At 42.8% G+C, this 26,628-nt stretch overlaps 1 protein-coding gene across 1 annotated transcript in view; it reads left to right on the top strand.

Moving 5' to 3' along the window:
- Positions 1–26,628, top strand: part of phlpp2 (PH domain and leucine rich repeat protein phosphatase 2) — a 214,526-nt gene that overhangs the window by 136,243 nt on the left and 51,655 nt on the right. The window contains exons 7-8 of the mRNA XM_070896972.1: positions 19,172–19,318; positions 20,417–20,647. Coding sequence (XP_070753073.1) covers positions 19,172–19,318; positions 20,417–20,647 — 378 coding nt within the window. The remainder of the gene's footprint in view (positions 1–19,171; positions 19,319–20,416; positions 20,648–26,628) is intronic.

Genomic DNA, 26,628 nt, shown 5'->3' with positions numbered 1-26,628 from the left:
GGGGAGGGGGAGAAGAGAGAGGGGGGGGAGGGGGAGAGAGCGGAGGGGGGGAGGGGGAGAGAGAGCGAGAGGGGGGAGGGGGAGAGAGAGAGAGGGGGGGGACGGGGAGAGAGGGGGGGGGCGGGGGGAGAGAGAGAGAGAGAGAGGGGTGGGGGGGGGAAGGGGAGAGAGAGAGAGAGGGGCGGCGGGGAGAGAGAGAGAGAGAGAGAGCGGCGGGGGGGAGGGAGAGAGAGAGAGCGGCGGGGGGAGGGAGAGAGAGAGAGAGCGGCGGGGGGAGGGAGAGAGAGAGAGCGCGGCGGGGGAGGAGAGAGAGAGAGAGCGGCGGGGGGAGGGAGAGAGAGAGAGCGGCGGGGGGAGGAGAGAGAGAGAGAGAGAGAGAGCGGCGGGGGGAGGGAGAGAGAGAGAGAGAGCGGCGAGGGAGAGAGAGAGAGAGAGCGGCGGGGGGAGGAGAGAGAGAGAGAGCGGCGGGGGGAGGAGAGAGAGAGAGAGCGGCGGGGGGAGGGAGAGAGAGAGAGCGGCGGGGGGAGGAGAGAGAGAGAGAGCGGCGGGGGGGAGGGAGAGAGAGAGAGAGAGAGAGAGAGAGAGAGCGGCGGGGGGAGGGAGAGAGAGAGAGCGCGGCGGGGGGAGAGAGAGAGAGAGAGCGCGGCGGGGGGAGAGAGAGAGAGAGAGCGGCGGGGGGAGAGAGAGAGAGAGCGGCGGGGGGAGGGAGAGAGAGAGAGAGAGCGGCGGGGGGAGGGGGAGAGAGAGAGAGAGCGGCGGGGGGAGGGAGAGAAAGAGAGAGAGGGGGGGAGGGGGAGAGAGAGAGAGGGGGGGGAGGGGAGAGGGGGAGGGGGGGGGAGAGAGGGGGGAGGGGGGAGAGAGGGGGGAGGGGGGAGGGGGGAGGAGAGGGGGAAAGCGAGAGAGCGGGTCTCGGGTCGGGGGGGAAGCGGGTGTCTGGTGGGCGGGTCTGGGGGTGGGGGGGGGGCGCGTGTGTCGGGTCTGGTCGACGGGGGGGGGGGAGCGAGTGTCGGGTCTGGTCGGCGGGGGGAGCAGGAGCTGGCCGTGGGAGGAGTTTGCCTCATTCACGCAGCCCCAGTGAGGCCATTCAGCCAGGGCTAGGGGCTGCGTGCTTCGGGCCCCTCCCACACAGTTCAGCGCCTGGAGCTACTGCACTTGTGTGCCGACTGTAGCGAGGGCCAGAGGACCTGTAAGTAGGTGGAGAATACCGAGGATTTTTTTAGGCGCGAAAAACGGGCGCCCAGCTCAGAGGGGCGCCCGTTTTTTTTTCTTGTGGAAACTTGGGCCCATTGCTTTTCCTCCCATCTTTGTATCGTCAGCAAACTTGGCTACATTACACTCAGTCCCTTCATCCAAGTCGTTAATATAGATTGTAAATAGTTGGGGTCCCAGCACTGATCCCTGCGACACCCCACTAGTTACTGGTTGCCAACCAGGGAATGAATCATTTATCCCGACACTTTTTTTTTCCTGTCAGTTAACCAATCCTCTATCCATGCTAAGATATTACGCCCAACCCCGTGAACTTTTATCTTGTGCAGTAACCTTTTTATGTGGCACCTTGTCAAATGCCTTCTGGAAGTCCAAATACACCACATCCACTGGTTCCCCTTTTCCAACCCTGTTCCTTACATCCCCGAAGAACTCCAGCAAATTTGTCAAACATGACTTCCCTTTCATAAATCCATGCTGCCTGACTGAATTATGCTTTTCCAAATGTCCTGCTACTGCTTCTTTAATAATGGATTCCTACATTTTCCCAACCACAGATGTTAGGCTAACTGGTCTATAGTTTTCTGCTTTTTGTCTGCCTCCTTTTTTAAATAGGGGCATTACATTTACAGTTTTGCAATCTGCTGGGACCTCCCCAGAATCCAGGGAATTTTGGTAAATTACAACTAATGCATCTATGATTCCTGCCGCTACTTCTCTTAAGACCCTAGGATGCAAGCCATCAGGTCCAGGAGATTGAGGGGGATGACTCATCAGGGGAGAGCAGCAGCAGCCAAGTTCATGGCACTGTGGGTGGCTCTGCTGCACAGGAGGGCAGGAAAAAGAGTGGGAGAGCGATGGGGAATTCATTTGTGAGGGGAATAGATGAACGTTTCTGCGGCCGCAACCGAGACTCCAGGATGGTATGTTGCCTTTCTGGTGCAAGGGTCAAGAATGTCTCGGAGCGGGTGCAGGACATTTTGATGGGGGAGGGTAAACAGCCAGTTGTCGTGGTGCATATAGGTACCAACGATATAGGTAAAAAATGGGATGAGGTCCTACAAGATGAATTTAGGAAGCTAGGAGTTAAATTAAAAAGTAGGACAAAAGTAGTAATCTCAGGATTGCTACCAGTGCCACGTGCTAGTCGGAGTAGGAATTGCAGGATAGCTCAGATGAATACGTTGGAGAGGCGGGAGTGGAAGTGGCAACGGCCTATAAAAGGCCCAGCAGTTCTGGGACCAGCGAGATGTGTCGGAGAGGCGGGAGTCGGAGTGGCAACGGCCTATAAAAGGCCCAGCAGTTCTGGGACCAGCGAGATGTGTCGGAGAGGCGGGAGTCAGAGTGGCAACGGCCTATAAAAGGCCCAGCAGTTCGGGGACCAGCGAGGTGCGTCGGAGAGGCGGGGAGTCGGAGTGGCAACGGCCTATAAAAGGCCCAGCAGTTCGGGGACCAGCGAGGTGCGTCGGAGAGGCCAGCCGGTGCAGCTGCAGCAGGGAGGCAAAAAAGAAGTAGAAAGAAATCGAAAGGTGACGTCACAGCCAAGAGGGTAAGTGATTGGTAAGTTTTTCTTTTTTCTTTATCAGTAAGTAACCTTTAGCACTATTGTTGCCAAATTAAGTTTATCTTAGGGTTAATTCATGGCAGCATAGCTCGGACACATGTTATGCTCCTCCTATACTATGTGGGAAGTCAGGGACGCTTCCGGTGTCCCTGACGACTACGTGTGCAGGAAGTGTATCCACAAGCAGATCCTAACAGGCCGCATTGCGGCACTGGAGCTGCGGGTGGATTTACTCTGGAGCATTCACGATGCTGAGAATGACGTGAATACTTTTCAGAATGGCAGGCAGTGACTAGTGGGGTACCACAAGGTTCTGTGCTGGGGCCCAAGCTGTTTACATTGTATATTAATGATTTAGACGAGGGGATTAAAAGTAGTATCACCAAATTTGCGGCTGACACTAAGTTGGGTGGCAGTGTGAGCTGCGAGGAGGATGCTATGAAGCTGCAGAGTGACTTGGATAGGTTAGGTGAGTGGGCAAATGCATGGCAGATGAAGTATAATGTGGATAAATGTGAGGTTATCCACTTTGGTGGTAAAAACAGAGAGACAGACTATTATCTGAATGGTGACAGGTTAGGAAAAGGGGAGGTGCAACGAGACCTGGGTGTCATGGTACATCAGTCATTGAAGGTTGGCATGCAGGTACAGCAGGCAGTTAAGAAAGCAAATGGCATGTTGGCCTTCATAACGAGGGGATTTGAGTACAATGGCAGGGAGGTTTACTACAGTTGTACAGGGCCTTGGTGAGGCCACACCTGGAGTATTTTGTACAGTTTTGGTCTCCTAACTTGAGGAAGGACATTCTTGCTATTGAGGGAGTGCAGCAAAGGTTCACCAGACTGATTCCCGGGATGGCGGGACTGACATATCAAGAAAGACTGGATCAACTGAGCTTGTATTCAGTGGAGTTCAGAAGAATGAGAGGGGATCTCATAGAAACGTTTAAAATTCTGATGGGTTTAGACAGGTTAGATGCAGGAAGAATGTTCCCAATGTTGGGGAAGTCCAAAACCAGGGGTCACAGTCTAAGGATAAGGGGTAAGCCATTTAGGACCGAGATGAGGAGAAACTTCTTCACCCAGAGAGTGGTGAACCTGTGGAATTCTCTACCACAGAACGTTGTTGAGGCCAATTCACTAAATATATTCAAAAAGGAGTTAGATGTAGTCCTTACTACTCGGGGGATCAAGGGGTATGGCGAGAAAGCAGGAATGGGGTACTGAAGTTGCATGTTCAGCCATGAACTCATTGAATGGCGGTGCAGGCTCGAAGGGCCGAATGGCCGACTCCTGCACCTATTTTTTATGTTTCTATGTTAATAGCACGTTTAGCGAGTTGGTCTTAGCGCAGCAAAAGGGTACACAGCCAGATAGGGAATGGAAGACCAACAGGAAGAGCAGTGCAAGGAAGGTAGTGCAGGGGTCCCCTGCGGTCATCCCCCTGCAAAACAGACGCAGCGCTTTGGGTACTGTTGAGGGGGATGACTCGTCAGGGGAGAGCAGCAGCAGCCAAGTTCATGGCACCGTGGGTGGTTCTGCTGCACAGGAGGGCAGGAAAAAGAGTGGGAGAGCGATAGTGATAGGGGATTCAATTGTAAGGGGAATAGATAGATGTTTCTGCGGCCTCAACCGAGACTCCAGGATGGTATGTTGTCTCCTGGGTGCAAGGGTCAAGGATGTCTCTGAGCAGGTGCAGGGCATTCTAAAAAGGGAGGGTGAACAGCCAGTTGTTGTAGTACATATACGTACCAATGATATGGGTAAAAAACGGGATGAGGTCCAACAAGATGAATTTAGGGAGCTAGGAGTTAAATTTAAAAAGTAGGACCTCAAAAGTAGTAATCTCAGGATTGCTACCAGTGCCACGTGCTAGTCAGAGTAGGAATCACAGGATAGCTCAGATGAATACGTGGCTTGAGCAGTGGTGCAGCAGGGAGGGATTCAAATTCCTGGGACATTGGAACCGGTTCTGGGAGAGGTGGGACCAGTACAAACCAGACGGTCAGCACCTGGGCAGGACCAGAACCAATGTCCTTGGGGGAGTGTTTGCTAGTGCTGTTTGGGAGGAGTTAAACTAATTCGGCAGGAGGATGGGGACCTATGCAGGGAGACAGAGGGAAATAAAATGGAGACAGAAGCAAAAGATAGAAAGGAGAATAGTAAAAGTGGAGGGCAGAGAAACCTAAGGCAAAAAACAAAAAGGGCCAGTTTACAGCAAAATTCTAAAGGGTCAAAGTGTGTTAAAAAGACAAGCCTGAAGGCTCTGTGCCTCAATGCGAGGAGTATTCGGAATAAGGTGGACGAATTAACTGCGCAGATAGCAGTTAACGGATACAATGTGATTAACATCACGGAGACATGGCTCCAGGGTGACCAAGGCTGGGAATTCAACATCCAGGGGTGTTCAACATTTAGGAAGGATAGACAGAAAGGAAAAGGAGGCGGGGCGGCGTTGCTGGTTAAAGAGGAAATTAGTGCAATAGTAAGAAAGGACATTAACTTGGATGATGTGGATGGGTGGAGCTACGAAATACCAAAGGGCAGAAAACGCTAGTGGGAGTTGTGTACAGGCCACCAAATAGTAGTAGTGAGGTTGGGGACAGCATCAAACAAGAAATAAGGGATGTGTGCAATAAAGTTACAGCAGTAATCATGGACGACTTTAATGTACATATTGATTGGGCTAACCTAATTAGTAGCAATGTGGTGGAGGAGGATTTCCTGGAGTGTATTAGGGATGGTTTTCTGGACCAATATGTTGAGGAACCAACCAGAGAGCTGGCCATCCTAGACTGGGTGATGTGTAATGAGAAGGGACTAATTAGCAATTTTGTTGTGCGAGGCCCCTTGGGGAAGAGTGACCATAATATGGTAGAATTCTTTATTAAGATGGAGAGTGACAAAGTTAATTCAGAAACTCGGGTCCTGAACTTAAGGAAAGGTAACTTTGACGGTATGAGGCGCGAATTAGCTAGATTAGACTGGCAAATGATACTTAAAGGGTTGACGGTGGATAGACAATGGCAAACCTTTAAAGATCATATGGACGAACTCCAACAATTGTGCATCCCTGTCTGGAGTAAAAATAAAATGGGGAAGGTGGCTCAACCGTGGCTAACAGGGAAATTAAGGATAGTGTTAAATCCAAGGAAGAGGCATTCAAATTAGCCAGAAAAAGCAGCAAACCGGAGGACTGGGAGAAATTTAGAATTCAGCAGAGGAGGACAAAGGATTTAATTAAGAAGGGGAAAACATAGTCTGAAAGGAAGCTTGCTGGGAACATAAAAACTGACTGCAAAAGCTTCTATAGATATGTGAAGAGAAAAAGATTAGTGAAGACAAACATAGGTCCCTTGCAGTCAGATTCAAGTGAATTTATAATGGGGAACAAAAAAATTGCAGACCAGTTAAACAAATACTTTGGTTCTGTCTTCACGAAGGAAGATACAAATAACCTTCTGGAAATACTAAGGGACTGAGGGCCTAGTGAGATGGAGGAACTGAAGGAAATCCTTATTGGGTGGGAAATTGTGTTAGGGAAATTGATGGGATTGGAGGCCGATAAATCCTCAGGGCCTGATAGTCTGCATCCCAGAGTACTTAAGGAAGTAGCCCTCGAAATAGTGGATGCATTGGTTATCATTTTCCAACAGTCTATAGACTCTGGATCGGATAGCTAATATAACACCACTTTTTAAGAAGGGAGGGAGAGAAGGCGGCGGGTAATTATCGACCAGTTAGCCTGACATCAGTAGTGGGGAAAATGTTGGAATCAATTATTAAAGATGAAATAGCAGCACATTTGGAAAGCAGTGATGGGATCGGTCCAAGTCAGCATGGATTTATGAAAGGGAAATCCTGCCTGACAAATCTTCTAGAATTTATTGAGGATGTAACTGGTAGAGTGGATAAGGGAGAACCAGTGGATGTGGTGTATTTGGACTTTCAAGAGGCTTTTGACAAGGTCCCACACGAGATTGGTTTGCAAAATTAAAGCACAGGGTATTGGGGGTAATGTACTGACGTGGATAGAGAACTGGTTGGCAGACAGGAAGCAGAGAGTTGGGATAAACGGGTCCTTTTCAGAAGGCAGGCAGTGACTAGTGGGTGCCGCAGGGCTCAGTGCTGGGACCCAGCTATTTACAATATACATCAATGATTTGGATGAAGGAATTGAGTGTAATATCTCCAAGTTTGCAGATGACACTAAGCTGGGTGCGCGGTGTGAGCTGTGAGCTAAAAGGCTGCAGGGTGACTTGGACAGGTTAGGTGAGTGGACAAACGAGTGGCAGATGCAGTATAATTGTGGATAAATGTGAGGTTATCCACTTTGGTGGCAAAAACACGAAGGCAGAATATTATCTGAATGGCCGCAGATTAGGAAAAGGGGAGGTGCAAGGAGACCTGGGTGTCATGGTACATCAGTCATTGAAAGTTGGCATGCAGGTACAGCAGGCGGTGAAGAAGGCAAATGGGATGTTGGCCTTCATAGCTAGGGGATTTGAGTGTAGGAGCAGGGAGGTCTTACTGCAGTTGTACAGGGCATTAGTGGTCCTCACCTGGAATATTGTGTTCAGTTTTGGTCTCCTAATCTGAGGATGGACGTTCTTGCTATTGAGGGAGTGCAGCGAATGTTCACCAGACTGATTCCCGGGATGGCAGGACTGACATATGAGGAGAGACTGGATCAACTGGGCTTGTATTCACTGGAGTTCAGAAGAATGAGAGGGGATCTCATAGAAACGTTTAAAATTCTGACGGGTTTAGACAGGTTAGATGCAGGAAGAATGTTCCCAATGTTAGGGAAGTCCAGAACCAGGGGTCACAGTCTAAGGATAAGGGGTAAGCCATTTAGGACTGAGATGAGGAGAAACTTCTTCACTCAGAAAGTTGTTAACCTGTGGAATTCCCTACCGCAGAAAGTTGTCGATGCCAGTTCATTGGATATATTCAAGAGGGAGTTAGATTTGGCCCTTCCGGCTAAAGGGGTCAAGGGGTTTGGAGAGAAAGCAGGAAAGGGGTACTGAGGTGAATGATCAGCCATGATCGTATTGAATGGTGGTGCAGGCTCGAAGGGCCGAAAGGCCTAATCCTGCACCTATTTTCTATGTTTCTATTTATCCGCCTTTAGTCCCATTATCTTACTAAGTTCCACCTCATTAGTGATTGTGATAGTGTTAAGTTTCCCCCCCCCCCCCCCCCCCCCATAGCTGTTAGGATATTTTTAGTGTCCTCTACGATAAAGACTGAAACTAAATATTTGTGCAGAGTTTCTGCCATCTCCATGTTCCCCATCACTAATTCCCCGGTCTCGTCCTCTAAGGGACCAACATTTACTTTAGCCACTCTTTTCCTTTTTATGTACCTGTAGAAACTCTTGCTATCTGTTTTTATATTTTGTGCTAGTTTACTTTCATCGTGCTAGTTTACTTTCATAGACATTAAAAATTACATAATTTAACAAAAAACTATTAAGGCTTTCCTCCGAATTGCATTTTCTGTGTTGGAAATTGAGGTCTATGCAAGAAGGTTGAGCCGTAAGTGCATGCAGGGCATCATAGAGCATGCCAGGACTTGCTGTTTGTAAACTCTGCCCCCAACCATGCAAAATTGCAGCAAATTATGTTTTTTAAGTTAATTGGAATTTGTTTTTATATAATACATCAGAAGAAGCTAAAGAATGAACTTTTTTTCTGAGGTATCTTTGAAAGAAAAAATATATATATTAGCTGCTGTCCCACAACTGAAGTTCGTAAGTAAGATGGCTTAATACAGATACAGTTGAGAAATCTGGTGAATGGGGAATAACCAGTATTTATATTTTGTGATGTGTTCTAAATAATTACAACAGCTACATTTTTTTTATTTACTGAATAATAGTTGTTTTTGAGTTCCAAGTACCATAGTACTGTTTACGTTTAAAGGGATTATAAACATTTTAAGCCTATTTTGGTAACACTATGTACTATTGCAGATATTTGATAAAGATATAAATTAGTTTAGTGTTTTCTTAAGTTTTATATATTCTTGGCCGTGGTTGTAAAACTCACCCTAAACAGATGGCCATTGAAGAGCTTGCACAAAGAATAACTTAAGTGGTATGTGTGATGAACGGATTGATTTCAAATATCTACCTGTTGTGGGTCAAAAGAAATACTGATCAAAATACACTTATTTCTGTCTTACAAATTTATTTCACGACCAGACCGAGAAACCCACCCCGTTGCATCAACATAACCTCATTGTGTGTAATGCCTTAGGAAATTCAATTTGTTGTACTTTACTGGCAATTTTCTAGGATGCAAGGACACTACATTTCAATTGTTTATTGAAAAACTTGAGACACTCAAGATCACTTGGAATGATCTGTGTGATATATTCACAGAGCACAAGCACACACAGCTCCTAACATGGAGGCAGCTCTCTCCAAAGTCTCCAGAACTGCCTAGTTCTGTTTAATGATTAACTATGCACTTGCAGTACACAATACGTCCACATCCACATCCACAGTGTGGAACTACAAACATTACAAGCTTACAGACATTACACTTCTCCCTCCTTAATGAAGAAGCCATCATAACAAACATCATACACAATCTTCATGTTTATACATAACACAGGATATAAACTTATTTTTTTCCATATTTACAAATTTAACTTTACCACTTGTTTTCTGTTTTGAAGAGGAGATACCTTCACTCTCGAACAGAACCTTCCAAACATGGTGTCGAATTTAAACTCATTCGAGGCTCATCCTGAGGAACATTTTCTTCCACGGAATTTCCTTGATTTTCATTTGAACTCAGTCTAACTTCAGGCTCTTTGTTTTCCTGACTCGGACTCAGACTTTCATTCTGATTCTCTCCTGGATTTGTTTCCAGTACATTGGATTTAGGATTTGCTACTGGTGTATCAAAACTATCTGATGAGTCAGAAATAATTGAATCATTCCCACCTTCAACTCCTTCCATGTCTGTAGGTAAAATATGATCAATATGAACAAACCTAACCGGTCCATTATCAAACATCTTTACCAAATATGTGCGAGGACCACATATCTTCACCATTCTTCCTGGTAACCACTTTAACCATTTATGGTGATGGTTCTTCACTCTCCCCTTCTGGTTTAATTTCATACTTCTCTCTTTTACTCTACCTTTATCATGATTCTCTTTCTGTCTTAATTGTGTCTCTTCTACGGACTGTGCCAAATTTGGCTTTAACAACGAGAATCTGGTTCGTGGCTGTCGTTTGAGAAACAACTCTGCTGGTTTCTACCAGTAGTTGTATGAGGAGTATTTCAATATGTTATCAAAAAATTAGCCAATTTGTGATCCAATGACAAATTAGGATCTAACATTTGTTTTATGAGGGCACGTTTTATAATTTGTACAGTGCGCTCTGCTGCACCATTCGAAGTAGGATGGTATGGTGGAACCTTGGTATGTTTCACGCCATTTTTGCTCGTGAATTATGCAAATTCTTCTGAATGAAATTGTAGTCCATTATCCGAAACAATCTCTTCAGGGAGGCCAAATGAAGAAAATAATTTTCGTAAAATGTCCAATGTTTTACTTGTTATTTTCCACATTGGAAATACCTCAACCCACTTTGAATGGCTATCAATCACAATGAACAATTGTTGTCCTTCTAATTCGGCAAAATCAATATGTAGCCTTTGCCACACCCTGGGAGGCCATTTCCATGGCTGTAATGGTACTGGTGGTGGTTGCTTGCTTACCGATTGACATGTCGTACACTATATATTTATCAAGACCTGGCCACCATAAATAACTGCCTGCAAAACTCTTGGTCAAGCATATTCCCAGGAGCTGGTCATGGAGGTCTCCTAATAATTTGGACCTGAATTTATTTGGTAGAACCACTCTTGCAGCCCACATGATACAATCTTTATCTTCTGATAATTCATTCCTACGAATGAAGAATGGATGTGTATCTTTGTTTGTTACCTGGTTTGGCCATCCATTTGCAATATACTCACACGCCTTTGACATCACTGGCTGTGACTGGCAGTTCATCAATGTATGAAAAATAAAACACTTCTTCCCTATCGGGTGTATTACTGTGATCAGCTGATCGTCTGTATTCAATATCATATGTACATGCTGACAAAATCAAAGCCCATCTCTGCATTCGGGCTGCAGCTAAGGTTGGAACTGGGGACTTTGGATGGAGGATTTCTGTTAGGGGCTTATGATCTGTAACGATGGTAAACTTACGACCATACAAATATTTGTGAAACTTCTTGACCCCAAAAATTAATGCCAAAGCTTCCCTTTCAATTTGCGCATAATTACTCTCACTGGCACGGAGAGTGCATGAAGCAAAAGCAATGGTCTCTCCTCCCCACTAAATACATGAGAGATTACTGCCCCAACTCCATACGGAGAGACATCACATGCTAGCTTAATCTCCTTAGATATATCATAGTGAACTAACATGGTGCTCGCTACCAATTTGCTTTTACACTCCTTGAATGCTGTATCGCATTCTTTTGACCACTTCCAATGGGCCTGTTTTTTCAAAAGTTCATTCAGTGGATGTAATTCTGTAGCCAAATTTGGTAGGAACTTCCCATAATAATTCAAAAGACCCAAGAATGAACGAAGTTCAGTGACATTCCTGGGAGTGGGTGCATTTCTAACTGCATCCAATTTTTCCATGGTTGGATGTAAACCATCTTTGTCTACTCTGTACCCTAAGTACTCCACTGAGTTTTTAAATAACTCTCACTTACGAGCAGACACTCGTACTCTGCTTCTTTAGCCATTTGAGGAGTTCATTCAAAATGTTATTATGAATTTGCCTATTTTGGTGCTGAACTTAGTATGTCATCCAAATAACATACTACCCCTTCAATACCTTGCAAAATCTGGTTCATCACCCCTTGGACTGGCAGGGCGGAAGACACTCCAAACAGTAGCCTATTAAATTGATATAGGCCTAGATGAGTATTTATAGTCAAACATGACTTGGACTCCTCATCTAGTTCAAGCTGTAAGTAGGCATTTGTAAGATCCAGTTTTGAGAAGATCTGACCACCTGTCAGTGCTGTGGACAAATCTTCTATATTCAGCAATGTATTGGGGACATTACCCTCTAGAACCTGGTTTACGGTTACTTTATAATCACCACAAAATCTTACCTTACCATCGGACTTGGGTACAACAACAATGGGTGTAGCCCAATTACATCGAGCTATCTTACAAATAATGTTCTCAGTCTCTAGTCTTTTGAGTTCTTGCTCAACTTTCTCCTTGAGTGCATATGGTACGGAACGTGGCTTGTAGCAAACCGATCTAGCGTCCTTCTGTACCCTGACACTCGCCTTGAAGCCTTGGATCGGACTGCCCGTTTCGCAGAACACCTTCAGATACTGCTTGATAACCTCATCCGTTGATGAAAATCTAGCTTCCACACAGAAAATCTTACTCCAATCCAGCTTCAGTGAGCTCAACCAATTTCTTCCTAGTAAGGCAGACTTGTCTCCTTTCACTGCTACTAGAGGCAAGTTCTGAAATTGATCGTTATATTTCACTGGTACGGTGATACGACCTGCCACAGGAATTTTCTCTCACGAGTAGCCTCGCAGCTCTATCTTGGATTTCTCTAATTGGAAATTTGTCGCGGTACAGTGACTCCGGTACTACACTCACAGATGCACCCGTGTCAATTTCCATTGGTATCTTGAATCCCGCAACATCTATGTGGATTTTGATGCTTCCCGAATCGCTGTCCGTTAACCTCGTGCTCCTGATGACGTGTAACTCTAACATCTCGTTCTGTTGTTGTTCTTCCATGGTATGTAGTCTCTTGGGATTTCTACTCGTGAAGAGTAGAAACGCTGGACTCATAGCTTTAAAAGCTGGTTTACCCTTCAGTCGGTATGCCTTCACCAGATGCCTAGTCTTTCTGCAGAAGAAACACTGCCTTCACGTATGGACAACTTTGAGCAATGTGTTGTCCCAGGCACTTATAGCATGACTTCAACTCTCTGGTAGAATTTCCAGTTTCTGAGACTTTCGGCCATGCCCGTCTTTTACTTTGAACCTGCAGGTGATTTACCTCGGTTGACTGACACTAATCATTATTTAATTCTCGGGAATATTGTTCGGCCACGCTCATCGACCTCGTTGTCTGACAATCAATCTCAAAAGTCAAGTCATCCGTCGTCAATAACTTCCTTCTGATCGCATCATTTTTCACCCCACAAACAAAACGATCCCATAATGCTCGGTTTTGAAAATTACAGTGCATCGATAGCTTTTTTAATGCTATGATGTAATCACCGATACTTTGATCAGCCTTTTGATTTCGAATCCTGAAACGACAGCTTTCAGCAATTTCTAACGGTTTGGGTTTATAATGCTGCTCCAGCTTCGTTAAAATCTCTTTAAGCGTTGTGTCCTTTGGCTCGTCAGGCACAAGCAGATTTACAAGGGTTTCGTATAATGCCGGACCTGCCACCGATAAGAAAATCGCTCTCTTACGTTCTAACACAGTCTGGTTCTGGACTGCATTGTCTGGAACTTCGATTATGTTATTTGCAGTGAAATACATTTCTAGCCGATCCACATACGCTTTAAAACATTCCCGGTCTTGTCTATATTCACCCAAATGTCCCAATAAACCTGCCATTTTAATCTCTACCTGTTCACACCATGTGCTGTATTTTACCTCGGATTTTGTAGCTTTTTTCCAAAGACAGAAACTTCTAAAGTCTCTCTGTCGGCTGGCTGAATCCTTCACCAACAAAATTTTAGCTTTAAATCATCCGAAAAATCCCATCTCAGTCGCCAACTGTGATATATTCACAGAGCACAAGCACACACAGCTCCTAACATGGAGGCAGCTCTCTCGGAAGTCTCCGGAACTGCTTAGTTCTGTTTAATGATTAACTATGCACTTGCAGTACACAATACGTCCACATCCACAGTGTGGCGCTACAAACATTACAAGCTTGCAGACATTGCAATCTGTATCTGTTAGATTATTTATGATTGAAGGTGGTTCTAATCTGCATAGGCTGAGCAGATTTAATACAAAAATGTAAATATGTTAATGGAAACAATGCATCTGGAGGGGGAATAATATATATTTTTAAAAGCTCCATAGGTCTGAGACAGATTTTCAAGTTGTATTTTGTGCTTATATTGCATATTTAACCTTGAACTTTATTTGAATTGCATCCAGTTCCATGCTGCATTTTCAAGGTCAATTGCAGAAATTATGGGGCCATAATTGCCCCTTTCCTTAAGGCGTTTACCACCGCAAATCAGCGGCCACGCTGCGGAGTGGAGTGGCCGCCGACTTTTCATGGAATGCCAGTGCTAGCCCAACTGCCCTCCTGAGTTTTTCCGGTGGTGTCCCGATCTCTCTCTCTTCCCCCCCCCCCCTTAAAGGGGATGACCTACTGCCGCCATGTTTTTTTTTTGTCAGCCAACTGCCATGGCGCCGTGATGACGTCATAGTGGCGGTCACTCCGCTCCGCAGCCAACTTCCGCCCCTCAGTTGCTGCCACCGCTGCGTTGCCGCCCCTTAAGTGTTGTCACCGCCCCGATTAAGACCGACTTCCAGATCCAAACAACAAAAAAAACAAAGAGCTGAATGTTGCTCAAGAGGCAACCTGAACTGCAGCTGCGGTAGAAACCATCGAAACGGTTGCACTCCGTTTCGGGCAGGGGGCAATTTCTACCTCTGTATCTTTTGACTTTTCACTTTTCACTGACATTTCGCACGCACAAATTGCTAGACTTAAATTTCTTAATTTGAGCATTTTGCTATTTAAAATTTATACCAGGATCTACATGCATGCCTGTTAAGTGGGTATATTTTATGAAGTAGATTTTTTTTTTCAGTTGCTTTATCAGTTTATAGCTTTAGCATTTTTTTTTAGAAGATGCTTTCCTGAAAATAACTGAAGCTTGCCTCACACAGGTAGTTTGACAGTGTGACTATGTTTAATAGCCAGAGCATTTGTTTTGAGAAGCAATTCTCTTGTGCATAGTTACTGGAATGCAACTTAGCTGCATTTTTTAAATATAGCATAAGAGAACCTTGGGGAAAAAAAAGACATTGTGAAAAGTTGTTTCTAATGGTTACCATAGGGTCCTGTCGACTGCTGTTCACCTGTTGAAATTCCCAAATTGAGGAGAAGGTTCTTTGACCGATGGTTGCAGTCTCTGTCTAGTGCAGAGGTTCATTCTACACACAGCTGTAGACTGGCTTTGTAATTGAAATGGTTAATGGCATATTGGCCCTGAATTTCCTGTCAATTTGTGCTCAAAAACGGGTGTAATTGCGAGGCAATGCCGATTTCCAGCACAAAAGATCAAGGAAATTCAGGTGTAAATGACTTGCACCTATTGCATTGCACCCAAAATTCATTAATCTTTGCGCCAGATCTTTGAAGTCTTCATCCAGACCCTCTGCCGCACATTAACATAGCCCCACCTTCATCCAAAATAACTTACAAATGCTCATATCTTGCATTTACGCAGGTTCAGAACTGGTAAATTTGTATTCAAGAAATTTTAAGCACGCAGGCTTCCTTTTTAATGTACGCTCTCTTCAGAGATTGGAAAGCGCAATCCTAGTGCTGTAATTCACACGGTCTCATTTTATATGGGCTAGGGTGCTCCTTGTCTTGTTCTGGAGATATTTAACACATTGCAAATGCTCCCAAGGCAGCTACATAGAAGTCAGTGAGATGAAGCTATTAATTTTTTTTGAACAATATGATTTTTATATTTGAGTATTGTAAACTTACAAAAACGATCTTGTTTTAACATGTCCCACTAACTCCCAAATTTATTAAATAAAAGCATGTTTTACCTTTGCACCTTGCCTGGACCCAAGCATGCTCATTCTGAATGCATACTGATCACTGCTGCTGTTGCAATGTGCCAAGTGTTGAACACCTGTAGACATAAATAACTTTTCTGTCTCGCTGGTTTTGTTTAGAGTAGCTGAATTTACAAGTCTCAAGCATATTTTTCAAAACTTTTAATCCCCATCGTCTGTGGTTTTCTGTACAAGAAGGAAGATGGCAGATTGGCGTAAAAGCATTACTTCAGGGTGCATTTGAAACTGATATTTTATACTGACTAAGTTCGGCTCCATGCTGTTGGTTTGGGAGTGATTAATTTGACATTGCACTGTAGAGTGACTTGACAAAATCGGGACAACGCTGGAGCCATCCCTTATATCATGGAAGCAGAAGGCATTTCATCGTTGTTTAAATCACACTGGTTTTTACACTGACGTATTTGGGTGCACAAGAAATTTTGGCATAAAATGATATCAACAAAATCTGGATACAACTGGGCATAAAATGGGGCATAACTTCCCACCCAATTAAACTGCAAGAGGAAATTCTACCTAATTATTACTAAATAAACTGGGGTTGAATATCTTGGAATATCAAGAATTATTACTGATAGCACCATTTTTTGCCACATGGTTGGCATGAAAGTGGACTATTGCCAACTGTTGTATTTCTCTCTGTGAACATTGTAGTGAGTTGCTGCATGCTTGGTCTTGAAAAAGGATCTGAGCTGGCAAATTACCACCCTAAACGTTTTCCCTTATTTTGTTTGCTGGCAGTGGAAAAGGTGGTCACGAAGAAGCTGGTCTGATATTTTAAAAACATATTTTTCTGCACGACTTAAGCTCTGTGTCTTGGGTAACTTGGGTAGTATATTTTGTTTTTTGCAATATATCAGGGAATGAGTTGCTGTGTAGGTAGCAATACCATTGTGTGATTCTGATTATTTTCTTAAACTACTTTGATCTCAATTTTTAAACTTGTATATAAACCTTACATAAGAACTCTTGAATGCAATTTCTGTGATACCTTTGAAAGGGCAGTGAGACCTCTTGTTCTCGACTTCCCAGCCAGGGGGAACATTCTCCCCGCATCCAGTCTGTCCAACCCCGTCAGAATTTTATATGTTTCAATGAGATCCCATCTCATTCTTCTAAACTCTAGTGAATTTATAGGCCTAGTCGACCCAATCTCTCCTCATATGACAGTCCTGCCATCCGAGGAATCAGTCTGGTGAACCTTAGCTGCACTCCCTCTATGGCAAGTATATCCTTTCTTGGGTAAGGAGACCAAAACTGCACATAATACTCCAGTTGTGGTCTCACCAAAGCCCTGTATAACTCTAGTGAGACATCCTTGCTCCTGTACTCAAATCCTCTTGCAATGAAGATCAACAAATCATTTGCCTTCCTAACTGCTTGCTGCACCTGCATGTTTGCTTTCAATGACTGGTGTACAAGGACACCCAGGTTCCTCTGTACATCGACACTTCCCAAGCCATCACCATTTAAATAATACTTTGTCTTTATGTTTTTTTTACCAAAGTGGATATCACATTTATCCCCATTATACTGCATCTGCCATGTGTTTGCCCACTCATTCAACGTATCTAAATCGCCTTGCAGCATCTTTGCATCCTCCTCACAACTCACAATCCCACCTAGTTTTGTGTCGTCAGCAAACTTGGAAATATTACATTTGGTTCCCTCATCCAAATCATTTTTTTATATATCTGTATATATATTATATAGTGAATAGCTGGGACCCGAGCACTGATCCCTGTGGTACCCCACTAGTCACTGCCTGCCACCCCAAAAAAGACCCGTTTATTCCTACTCTGTTTCTTGTCAGTTAACCAATTTTCAATCCATGCCAGTATATTACCCCCGTATCCTATGTGCTTTAATTTTGCATACTTACATACACTGCAAGGTTCTCTTTGTTCCTGTACACTTCTTAGTGTCCTACCATTTAATGTGTATTCCCTTGCCTTGTTAGCCCTCCCGAAATGCATTACCTCACATTTTTCCGGATTGAATTCCATTTGCCCACCTGACCAGTTCATTGCTATCTTCCTGCAGTCTACAGCTTTCTTCTTCTTTGTCAAGCACACAACCAATTTTAGTATCATCTGCAAACTTCTTAATCATACCCCTACATTCAAGTCTAAATCATTGATATATACCACAAAAAACAAGCGACCTCGTACTGAGCCCTGCAGAACCCCACTGGAAACATCCTTCCAATCACAAAAACACATCAACCATTACTCTTTACTTCCTGCCTCTGAGCCAATTTTGCATCAACTTGACACTTTGCCCTGGATTCTATGGGCTTTTACTTTCGTGACCAGTCTGCCATATAGGACCTTATCAAAAGTATTGCTTAAAATCCATATACACTACATCAAATGCACTACCCTTGTCGACCCTCCTTGTTACCTCCTCCAAAATATTCAATCAAGGTTAATCAGACACAACCTTCCTTTAACGAGCCATGCTGACTTTCCTTGATTAATCCGTGTCTTTCTAAATTAAGATTTATCCTGTCCCGCAGAATTTTTACAATAATTTGCCCACCACCGAGATTAGGCTGACTGGCCTGTAATTACTCGGTCTATCCCTTTCTCCCTTTTTAAACAAAGGTACCATATTAGCAGTCCTCCGGCACCACACCTGCAGCTAGAGAGGATTGGAAAATGATGGTCAGAGCCTCTGCTACTTGCTCTTTTGCTTCTCTTAACAGCCTGGGATATATTTCATCCGGGCCTGAGGATTTATTCACTTTCAAAGCTTGCTGAACCCCCCTAATACTTCCTCTCTCTCTGTTTATTTCATCTATTATTTCACACTCCTCCTCCCTGATAGCAATGTGTGCATCGCCCCTCTCTTTTGTGAAAACAGGCGCAAAGTATTCATTAAGAACCACACCTACATCTTCCGCCTCCACCCACAGATTATTTTTATGGTCTCTAATAGGCCCCACTTTCTTTAGCTTTCCTCTTGCTCTTAATGTATTTATAAAACATCTTTTGGGTTTTCCTTGATTTTACTTGCCAAAATGTTTTCATGCTCTCTCTTTGCTTTCATAATTTCCTATTTAATTGCACCCCTGCACTTTCTATACTCCTCTAGAGTTTCTGCAGTATTGAGCCCTCGGTATCTGTCATAAGCCTCTCTTTCATTCTTTATCCTACCCTGTATGTCCCTTGACATCTCATTCATAAGCCCTTAGTAGTTTCACACTAGTAGTTTTCCATCCAATTTCCTCATTTTTGAATCGTATGTTATCTATTTCTCTCCTGATTTACTGCTATTCTACTTTGAGCAATCAACAAAGTGTGATTAGAGTGGATGGACTGTGATAGAAAAAGTGACAGGTGCAGGAAAAAGTGTTACGCAGCAGGAAGTATGTCATGTCATCTTGCGCAAGCACAAGATGACATGAATAAGTCTATTTAATTGAAATTCAACAAATTCATACAGTCACTAGTTAACTGGACTGCTGTACAACTAACTCTATTGACTTAATTTCTTTTTTTTTATGCAGATTTACTCAACTGAAAAGCCTAAACTTGTCGAATAATAAACTGACAAAATTTCCAGCATCTTTGTGTGAAATCTCAACTCTTACTGAAGTCAATCTCTCCTGCAACAGGATACATAATATCCCTGAAGAGATTGGGAACTTGCAAAAGTAAGTATTATAACATGAGATACAAGCAAAAGTGTAGGGAAAATTTGTTTTATACAATAGTTCTCATTTTGGTTTAACATCTAGTGGATGCAATTCATTTTAATTTCCTTCTCTTTTATATCCTCCCAAATTTTCAAAGTATATGAAGTATTTGCACAAATTCCATTTTAAAACACAATAATGCATATTCATATCTAGCTGCACAATGCACCTGTTCTCACATCATTTTAATTCACTTTCTTCACTTTTTTACAGTATCTTGATTTTCATAGAACTTAAAGCAAAGCATTGTGGTAAATTATATTCTAATTTAAACAGGATCTAGTGGTTTTTATATTTTTTTCCAATTTTCTCCATAATAGTGCAAATCCTAATGGATTAAGAATGTCCTGCAGACATGCCATAATTGCTAGTTATTGGTACTTAATCATTTAATTTTTTTGGATTTCACTTACACAGATTCAACAGCAAAGAAACAGGCCATTCGGCCCAACTTGTCTCTGCCAGCGATTATGCTCCACGCAAGCCTCCTCCCACCCTTCTTCACTTAACCCCATCAACATATCCTTCTATTCCTTTCTCCCTCATGTGCTTATCTAGCTTCCCCTTAAATGCATCAATGCTATTTGCCTCAACTACTCCTTGTGGTAACATGTTCCACATTCTTACCACCCTTTGGATAAAGAAGTTTCTCCTGAATTCCCTATTGGATTTATTAGTGACTATCTTATATTTATGACACTGAGTTCTGGGCACCTTCACAAGTGGAAACATTTTCTCTACGTCTACCCTAGCAAACCCTTTCATTATCTTAATGACCTCTATTAGTTTTCCTTTAGTTTGTGTTGCATTAAAAGATACCTATATGTTTATATGTCTCCGTTCATGTTTTCAAACTGCCCATTTTTGTAAGGATCCTGGTACAGAATCTGTTTGTAAATTAACTTGATACGTCTGATATTTCCCCCCTTTTTGCCCAAACAAGTTGTGTAACATTTTTTGTTTGAAGTGGGCATGCAGCATATAGAAACAAATGAAGTCATTATTTTATACACAGAATTTATGAACAGATTTATTATTATTTATTTCCATTCCAAGTCTTCAGACTTTCATTCTGGATGGGAATTGTCTTCAGAGTTTGCCTTCAGAATTGGGAAATGTGCAACAGCTGACCCATCTTGGCTTGTCCTTCAATGACTTCAAAGCGATCCCAGCGGTGTGTGAGATTTTAACAGCCATGGATAAGCTCAGCATGGCTGGAAACCATTTACAGACATTGCCATTGGAAACACTGGGTCAAATGACTCATATTAAATACCTGGATCTGAGGTAAGGAAATGATAAATACTACAGCAATGGCTTTCTAAATCCACTTACTTGATACAAGTCTCTATAATTCAGATATGCACGATGTTGCTGTGCTTCTTGTGTATGCAAACATTTTATAGCAAATCAACCTGTCTGGCACCACATTTCATATTCATGTTGAGGTTAGTATTGACAAGAAAGAACATAATACGGATGAGGAAAATTACAAAAGGAGCTCTGATTGTTGATAGTCCCTCACTGAATTCATGATGATTTAGTCTGTTGATGATTAAATTGTAGTTTATTTTTTTAATTAAAAAAGACATTTTGACTTAAATTACTGAGACCAGGATACACCTGTTCTGAAGTTCTTGAGGTGATGAAATATTTGTGCTGATTAAATGTGATATTGTAGGTCATATTATTTGCTGGCATGTTAAGTATTGCTTAGTGTGCTTGTGAATTTTCCTGGTTGTTGATATGATGAAAATGTGGCTTATGTGTGTAGGAATAAATGGGTCCTTTTCAGAATGGCAGGCAGTGACTAGTGGGGTACCGCAAGGCTCAGTGTTGAGACTCCAGCTATTTACAATATACATTAATTTAGACGAAGGAATTGAATGTAATATTTCCAAGTTTGCAGATGACACTAAGCTGGGTGGCAATGTAAGCTGTGAGGAGGATGCTAAGAGGCTGCAGGGTGACTTGGACAGGTTAGGTGAGTGGGCAAATACATGGCAGATGAGGTATAATGTGGATAAATGTGAGTTTATCCACTTTGGTGGTAAAAACAGGAGGGCTGATTATTATCTGAATGGTGACAGATTGGTAAAGGGGGAGGTGCAATGAGACCTGGATGTCATGATACATAAGTCATTGAAAGTTGGCATACAGGTGCAGCAGGCGGTGAAGACGGCAAATGGCATGTTGGCCTTCATAGCGAGAGGATTCGAGTATAGGAGCAGGGAGGTCTTACTGCAGTTGTATAGGGCCTTGGCAAGGCCACACCTTGAATATTGTGTAGAGTTGTGGTCTCCTAATCTGAGGAAGGACATTCTTGCTATTGAGGGAGTGCAGCGAAGGTTCACCAGGCTGATTCCCGGGATGACGGGACTGACATATGAAGAAAGACTGGATCGGCTAGGCTTGTATTCGATGGAATTTAGGGGATCTCATATAAAATTCTGATGGCATTGGACAGGTTAGATACAGGAACAATGTTGCCGATGTTGGGGAAGTCCAGAACCAGGGGTCACAGTCCAAGGATAAGGGGTAAGCCATTTAGAACCGAGATGAGGAGAAATTTCTTCACTGAGTTGTGGGCATGTGGAATTCTCTACCACAGAAAATGTTGGGGCCAGTTGTTAGATATATTCAAAAGGGAGTTAGATGTGGTCCTCATGTATAAAGGGATCAAGGGGTATGGAGAGAAAACAGGAATGGGGTACTGAAATGCATGATCAGCCATGATATTGAATGGCGGTGCAGGCTCGAAGGGCTAAATGGCCTACTCCTGCACCTATTTTCTATGTTTCTATGTATGGAAGACTTGAAATTAATTAAGTTTGATGGATGATACTGCTGTATTTAGGATTAACTTATCATTTTAGAACATAACATAAGAATTAGGAACAAGAGTAGGCCATCTAGCCCCTCGAGCCTTCTCCGCCACTCAACAAGATCATGGCTGATCTGGCCATAGACTCAGCTCCACTTACCCGCCCGCTCCCCATAACCCTTAATTCCCTTATTGGTTAAAAATCTATCTATATTTAATATATTAAATAGTGTTGGTAGGGCATAATCGGAATAATAGACATTAAAAAGGGGCGACTATAACTGAGATTCATATTTGCAAAAGTTGAGAGACAGACATAGTCTGATGCCAATGCAGGGTTTTTATTAGTGCTTAATAGCAAAGTTTAGCAGAGTTCTGCAATCATGCGAAGATTTTGTCCCAACATCCACAGTCTTTTGGAGGAGAAAATTCCAGATTTGCACTGGCTTCGGTCTAATTTTAAGATTATGCCCCCCCCGTTATTCTGGATTCCCCACCAGAGGATATTGGACATAATTTGCGATCAGCGGCAAAACTAAAGTGCTCGCCGCTGACTTCAAAGAAAGCTGCCCACTGGGATCTTGCGATCTCTTTGGCGGGGTTTGCCTTTCTCGATATACAATTGATCGTAGCGCAGTGTACAGGAATCCCCAGCGAAGAGTTACAGTGACATCAACTAATTGTCTAAGCAGCCAATCACATTGAAGAATTCTCAGACAGCAAACCAGGAAACGAAAAGCAGCTTTTATCAATACTGTAAAAATGTTAGAGACAAAATAAAGATTGGAACTGTCACAAGGGGATAAGGTAGAAGCTGAAATACCCTGAACCAAAATTTAAAAAGGGCTAATGATGGCAAATGCGTAATTTTACCCTTAAGCCTTGGTATAATTCTGGTGAATCTGCGAAGTACTCAGTTCAGTGCCCAAAACTGAGTTCAGTATTCCAGATGGGGTCTGACCAAAACTCTGTACAACTGAAGCATCACTTCCTCACTTCCTCACTTTTGAGTTCCAACCCTCTTAAGATAAAGGCCAACATTTTATTAACCTTTTTGATTACTTTTTTGTACCTGTTCCCTGGTTTTTAGTGATTTGTGTACATGGATGCCTAAATCTCTTTGCTCTTCCACAGCTCTTAGTCTCTCACCATTAAGAAAAAATTCCGATTTGTCTTTCTCTGATCCAAAACTAAATGACCTCACGCTTCCCCACATTGAACTCCATCTGCCATAGATGCACTTAGTCTATTTATGTACTTTTGTAACTCTCTGCTCTCATCTACACAACTTGCCGTGTCTTCTAACAGTGTTTTATAAAACTTGGATATACAACTCTCTTCCTTCATCTAACCACTCTGTTCCTCGCTTGGTACAACACTTTCCTATCCACTCATAGCCAGACTATCTCCAGCAATAACTTCCCTCCAACTGCCACCACATTATCTCTGAAGCCCCACATTGATTAGCCCTCTCCTTGTCCACATCTGAACGAGTCCCTTGGTGACAGCATCCTCAGACATGGGATGAGGTTCCGCATGTACGCTGATGATACCCAGCTCAACCTCACCACCACCTCTCGTGACCCTCCCACTGCCTCTTACTTGTCAGACAGCTTTTCCACCATCGCGCGCTGAATGAACCACAATTTCCTCCAGCTAAACATTGGGAAGACCAAAGCTATTGTCTTCCGCCCATCCCCCGTCACAATCTCCATACCCTTGCCACCAATTCCATCTGCCCCCCTGAGGTTGTGAACCAAACTGTTCTCAACTTTGGCATCCTATTTGACCCTGAACTAAGCTAATGAAACCATATCCTCTCTATCACAAAGTCTGACTACTGCACCCTGTAACATCGCCCATCTCTAACCCCATCTCAGCACATCTGCTGAAACCCTCAACCATGCTGTTGTTACCTCCATATTCTACTATTCCACTGATTTCCTGGCTAACCTCCCATCCTCTAGCCTCCATAAACTTCAGCTCATCCAAACATCTGCCCATATCCTATCCTGCACCAAGTCCCACTGAGCCATTGCTCATATGCTCGATCACCTATATTGGTTCCTGGTTTCCCAACTCCTCAAATTTAAAATTCTCATCCTCATGTTTAAAATCCCATCATTGTCTCATCCCTCCCGATTTCTGTAACTTTTTCCATCTCTACTAACTTCCGAGAACTCTGCATTCCTCCCAATCAGGCCTCCTGTGTATATCCCCACTCCTTTCACCCCACCATTGGGTCTGCGTGCATTCAGCTATCTAGCCCTATGCTCTGGTGTTCCCTCCCTAACCTTCTCTGCCTTTCCACCTCCCTCTTTTCCTTAAAGTGCATCTCTTTGATGATGCTTTTAGTCACCCCTCCGAATATCTTCTTTTGTTCGCCATCAATTTTTGTCTGACCACGCTTCTGTGAAGTGCCTTGGAATGTTTTGCTACGTAAAGGCACTATATAAATGCAAGTCGTCGTTACAGTTGGTCATTCATCTCATTGTAATTGCGGATGTTTTTACCAGAGAATAGCGGCCTCATTTACCTACATAATGGTAGTGGTAATCACTGCCCGTAAGAGTAATTTTTTTTTTGTGTAGCACTTTGAGATGTATTGAATTGATGCAGCTATATAAATGCAAATATTTTATTTTGCTATTTTGAATTGGTCCTCGCCTTCGAGATTTATGTGCTCCTCCAATTCTGGCCTCTTGCGCATCTCTGATAATCGCTCCTTGTTGCCCATGCCTTCAGCTGCCTTGGTCCTAAGCTATGGAATTCCCTCCCTGAACATCTCTGCCTCTTTCCTCCTTTAATAACTTCTTAAAACCTACCACTCCAACCAAGCTTTTGTTCACCTGCCCTAATCTATCCATATGTGGCTTAATGTCAAATTTTGTTAATGCTCCTGTGAAATGCCTTGGGACTTTTTACTCTGGTAGAAGCTCTATATAAATGCAATCTGTTGTTGAATGTTCCATAGCATAATGACGGTTAACTACAATAGGCAAGCAAATGATTGACCCCATTTTCTGGAAAGTAAATAATTCATTGCGATACCACAAGTAACCAAAAGATGGAAGCATGTCCCTCAGCAAATAACAGTGTTGTCTTGAAAGAGCAACTTATGAGATGAACATACCGCAGAATATTTTTTAAGTGGAAATGGTGCAATCAAAGGTAATACCACCCAAAATCAGGATGTATGCCATTTTAAATCATTTTTATTTTCTTAATGTTAAAAAAAAATGTCTCTCTCAAATAGCTAATGCAAATAAGTATTCTGCCCCTACCCTTCCCTCTCTCTGGGGCTTTTTTCATTGTTAAAGGCACTATTTCAATTCAAGTTGTTGTATTATTGAATATTTGCTCTTTTTTCCCCCAATCTTCCTTCTTAGGTGATCTTCCCAACACCTTATTCCCGGTTTTTCTTAAGTTAATTTAAATTCTGTTGTTTCCTTTCCTCCAGAATGTTATCAATTGTGCTCCCCTTTCTTTATGCATTTATGTTGTTGTTTTGCTCAAACTTTAATTTTGGACTTCTCTATATCCTCTGGTTTGTAGTTTTAACCAAATTGGCATCTAAGTAATTGAAACCTCCCAATAGCTCAAAGCTATAAAAGAATCCTGGTAAATAGATCAATTACTTTGAATCCTTTTGCAGCCCATATTTTTTTTTCCTCATAATTTATGTGTGTGCCTTTGCATTTAGTATCTCTCGATGAAGCTTGTTTTTTAGTGTCTATTTTCTGTGCAACAATGAAAGTGCTCTTTTCTTTGACTTTTGAAGCTCAAGTGAATTCCAAATTTGTCCAGAAAGAGTTTGTTTTTCTGAAAGCTTTTTCTTTTTACTTTTAATGGTTCCATTATGTAGCCTGTTTGATTTTTCTCTAATTTGTATTAATATTAAATCATTAGTGTCTATAAGTAGGGCTTAATTTAAAAAATGTGTAACAATGAATGTGTTACCATATAGTTCTTGTTTTTCACAAAGGGAACTTATTGAAAATAAGTGCTAGACATAAACGATGCTAGAATCATAGAATAATACAGCACAGAAGGAGGCCATCTGGCCCATCGAGTTTGTATCAGCACTTTCGAAGAGAAATCCAGTTAGTCCCACTCCCCTGCTCTTTCCCCATATCCCTGCAACTTTTTGTTCTTCAAACAATTATCCAGTTGCCTTTTGAAGATTACTATTGAATTTGTATCCACTACCTTATTCAGACAATAATATTCCAAATCCGAACTACTCTATGCATAAAAACGTTTTTCGTTCTGTTGCCTCTGGTTCCTTTGTCAATCACTTTAAATTTGTGCCCTCTTGTTATCGAATTTTCAGCCATCTAAACCCTTCATGATTTTAAAAACCTCTGTCAAATCTTCTCTTAGCCTTCTACTTCTGGGACTTGAGCACACAAAGCTAGGCTGACGCTGCACTGTAAGAGATTCC

The sequence above is a fragment of the Pristiophorus japonicus genome, chromosome 13 (assembly GCF_044704955.1).
Source record: "Pristiophorus japonicus isolate sPriJap1 chromosome 13, sPriJap1.hap1, whole genome shotgun sequence".
NCBI lineage: Eukaryota > Metazoa > Chordata > Chondrichthyes > Pristiophoridae > Pristiophorus > Pristiophorus japonicus.
Note: the sequence above shows the minus strand (reverse complement) of the source record. Positions and strands in the feature narration are given on the sequence as shown.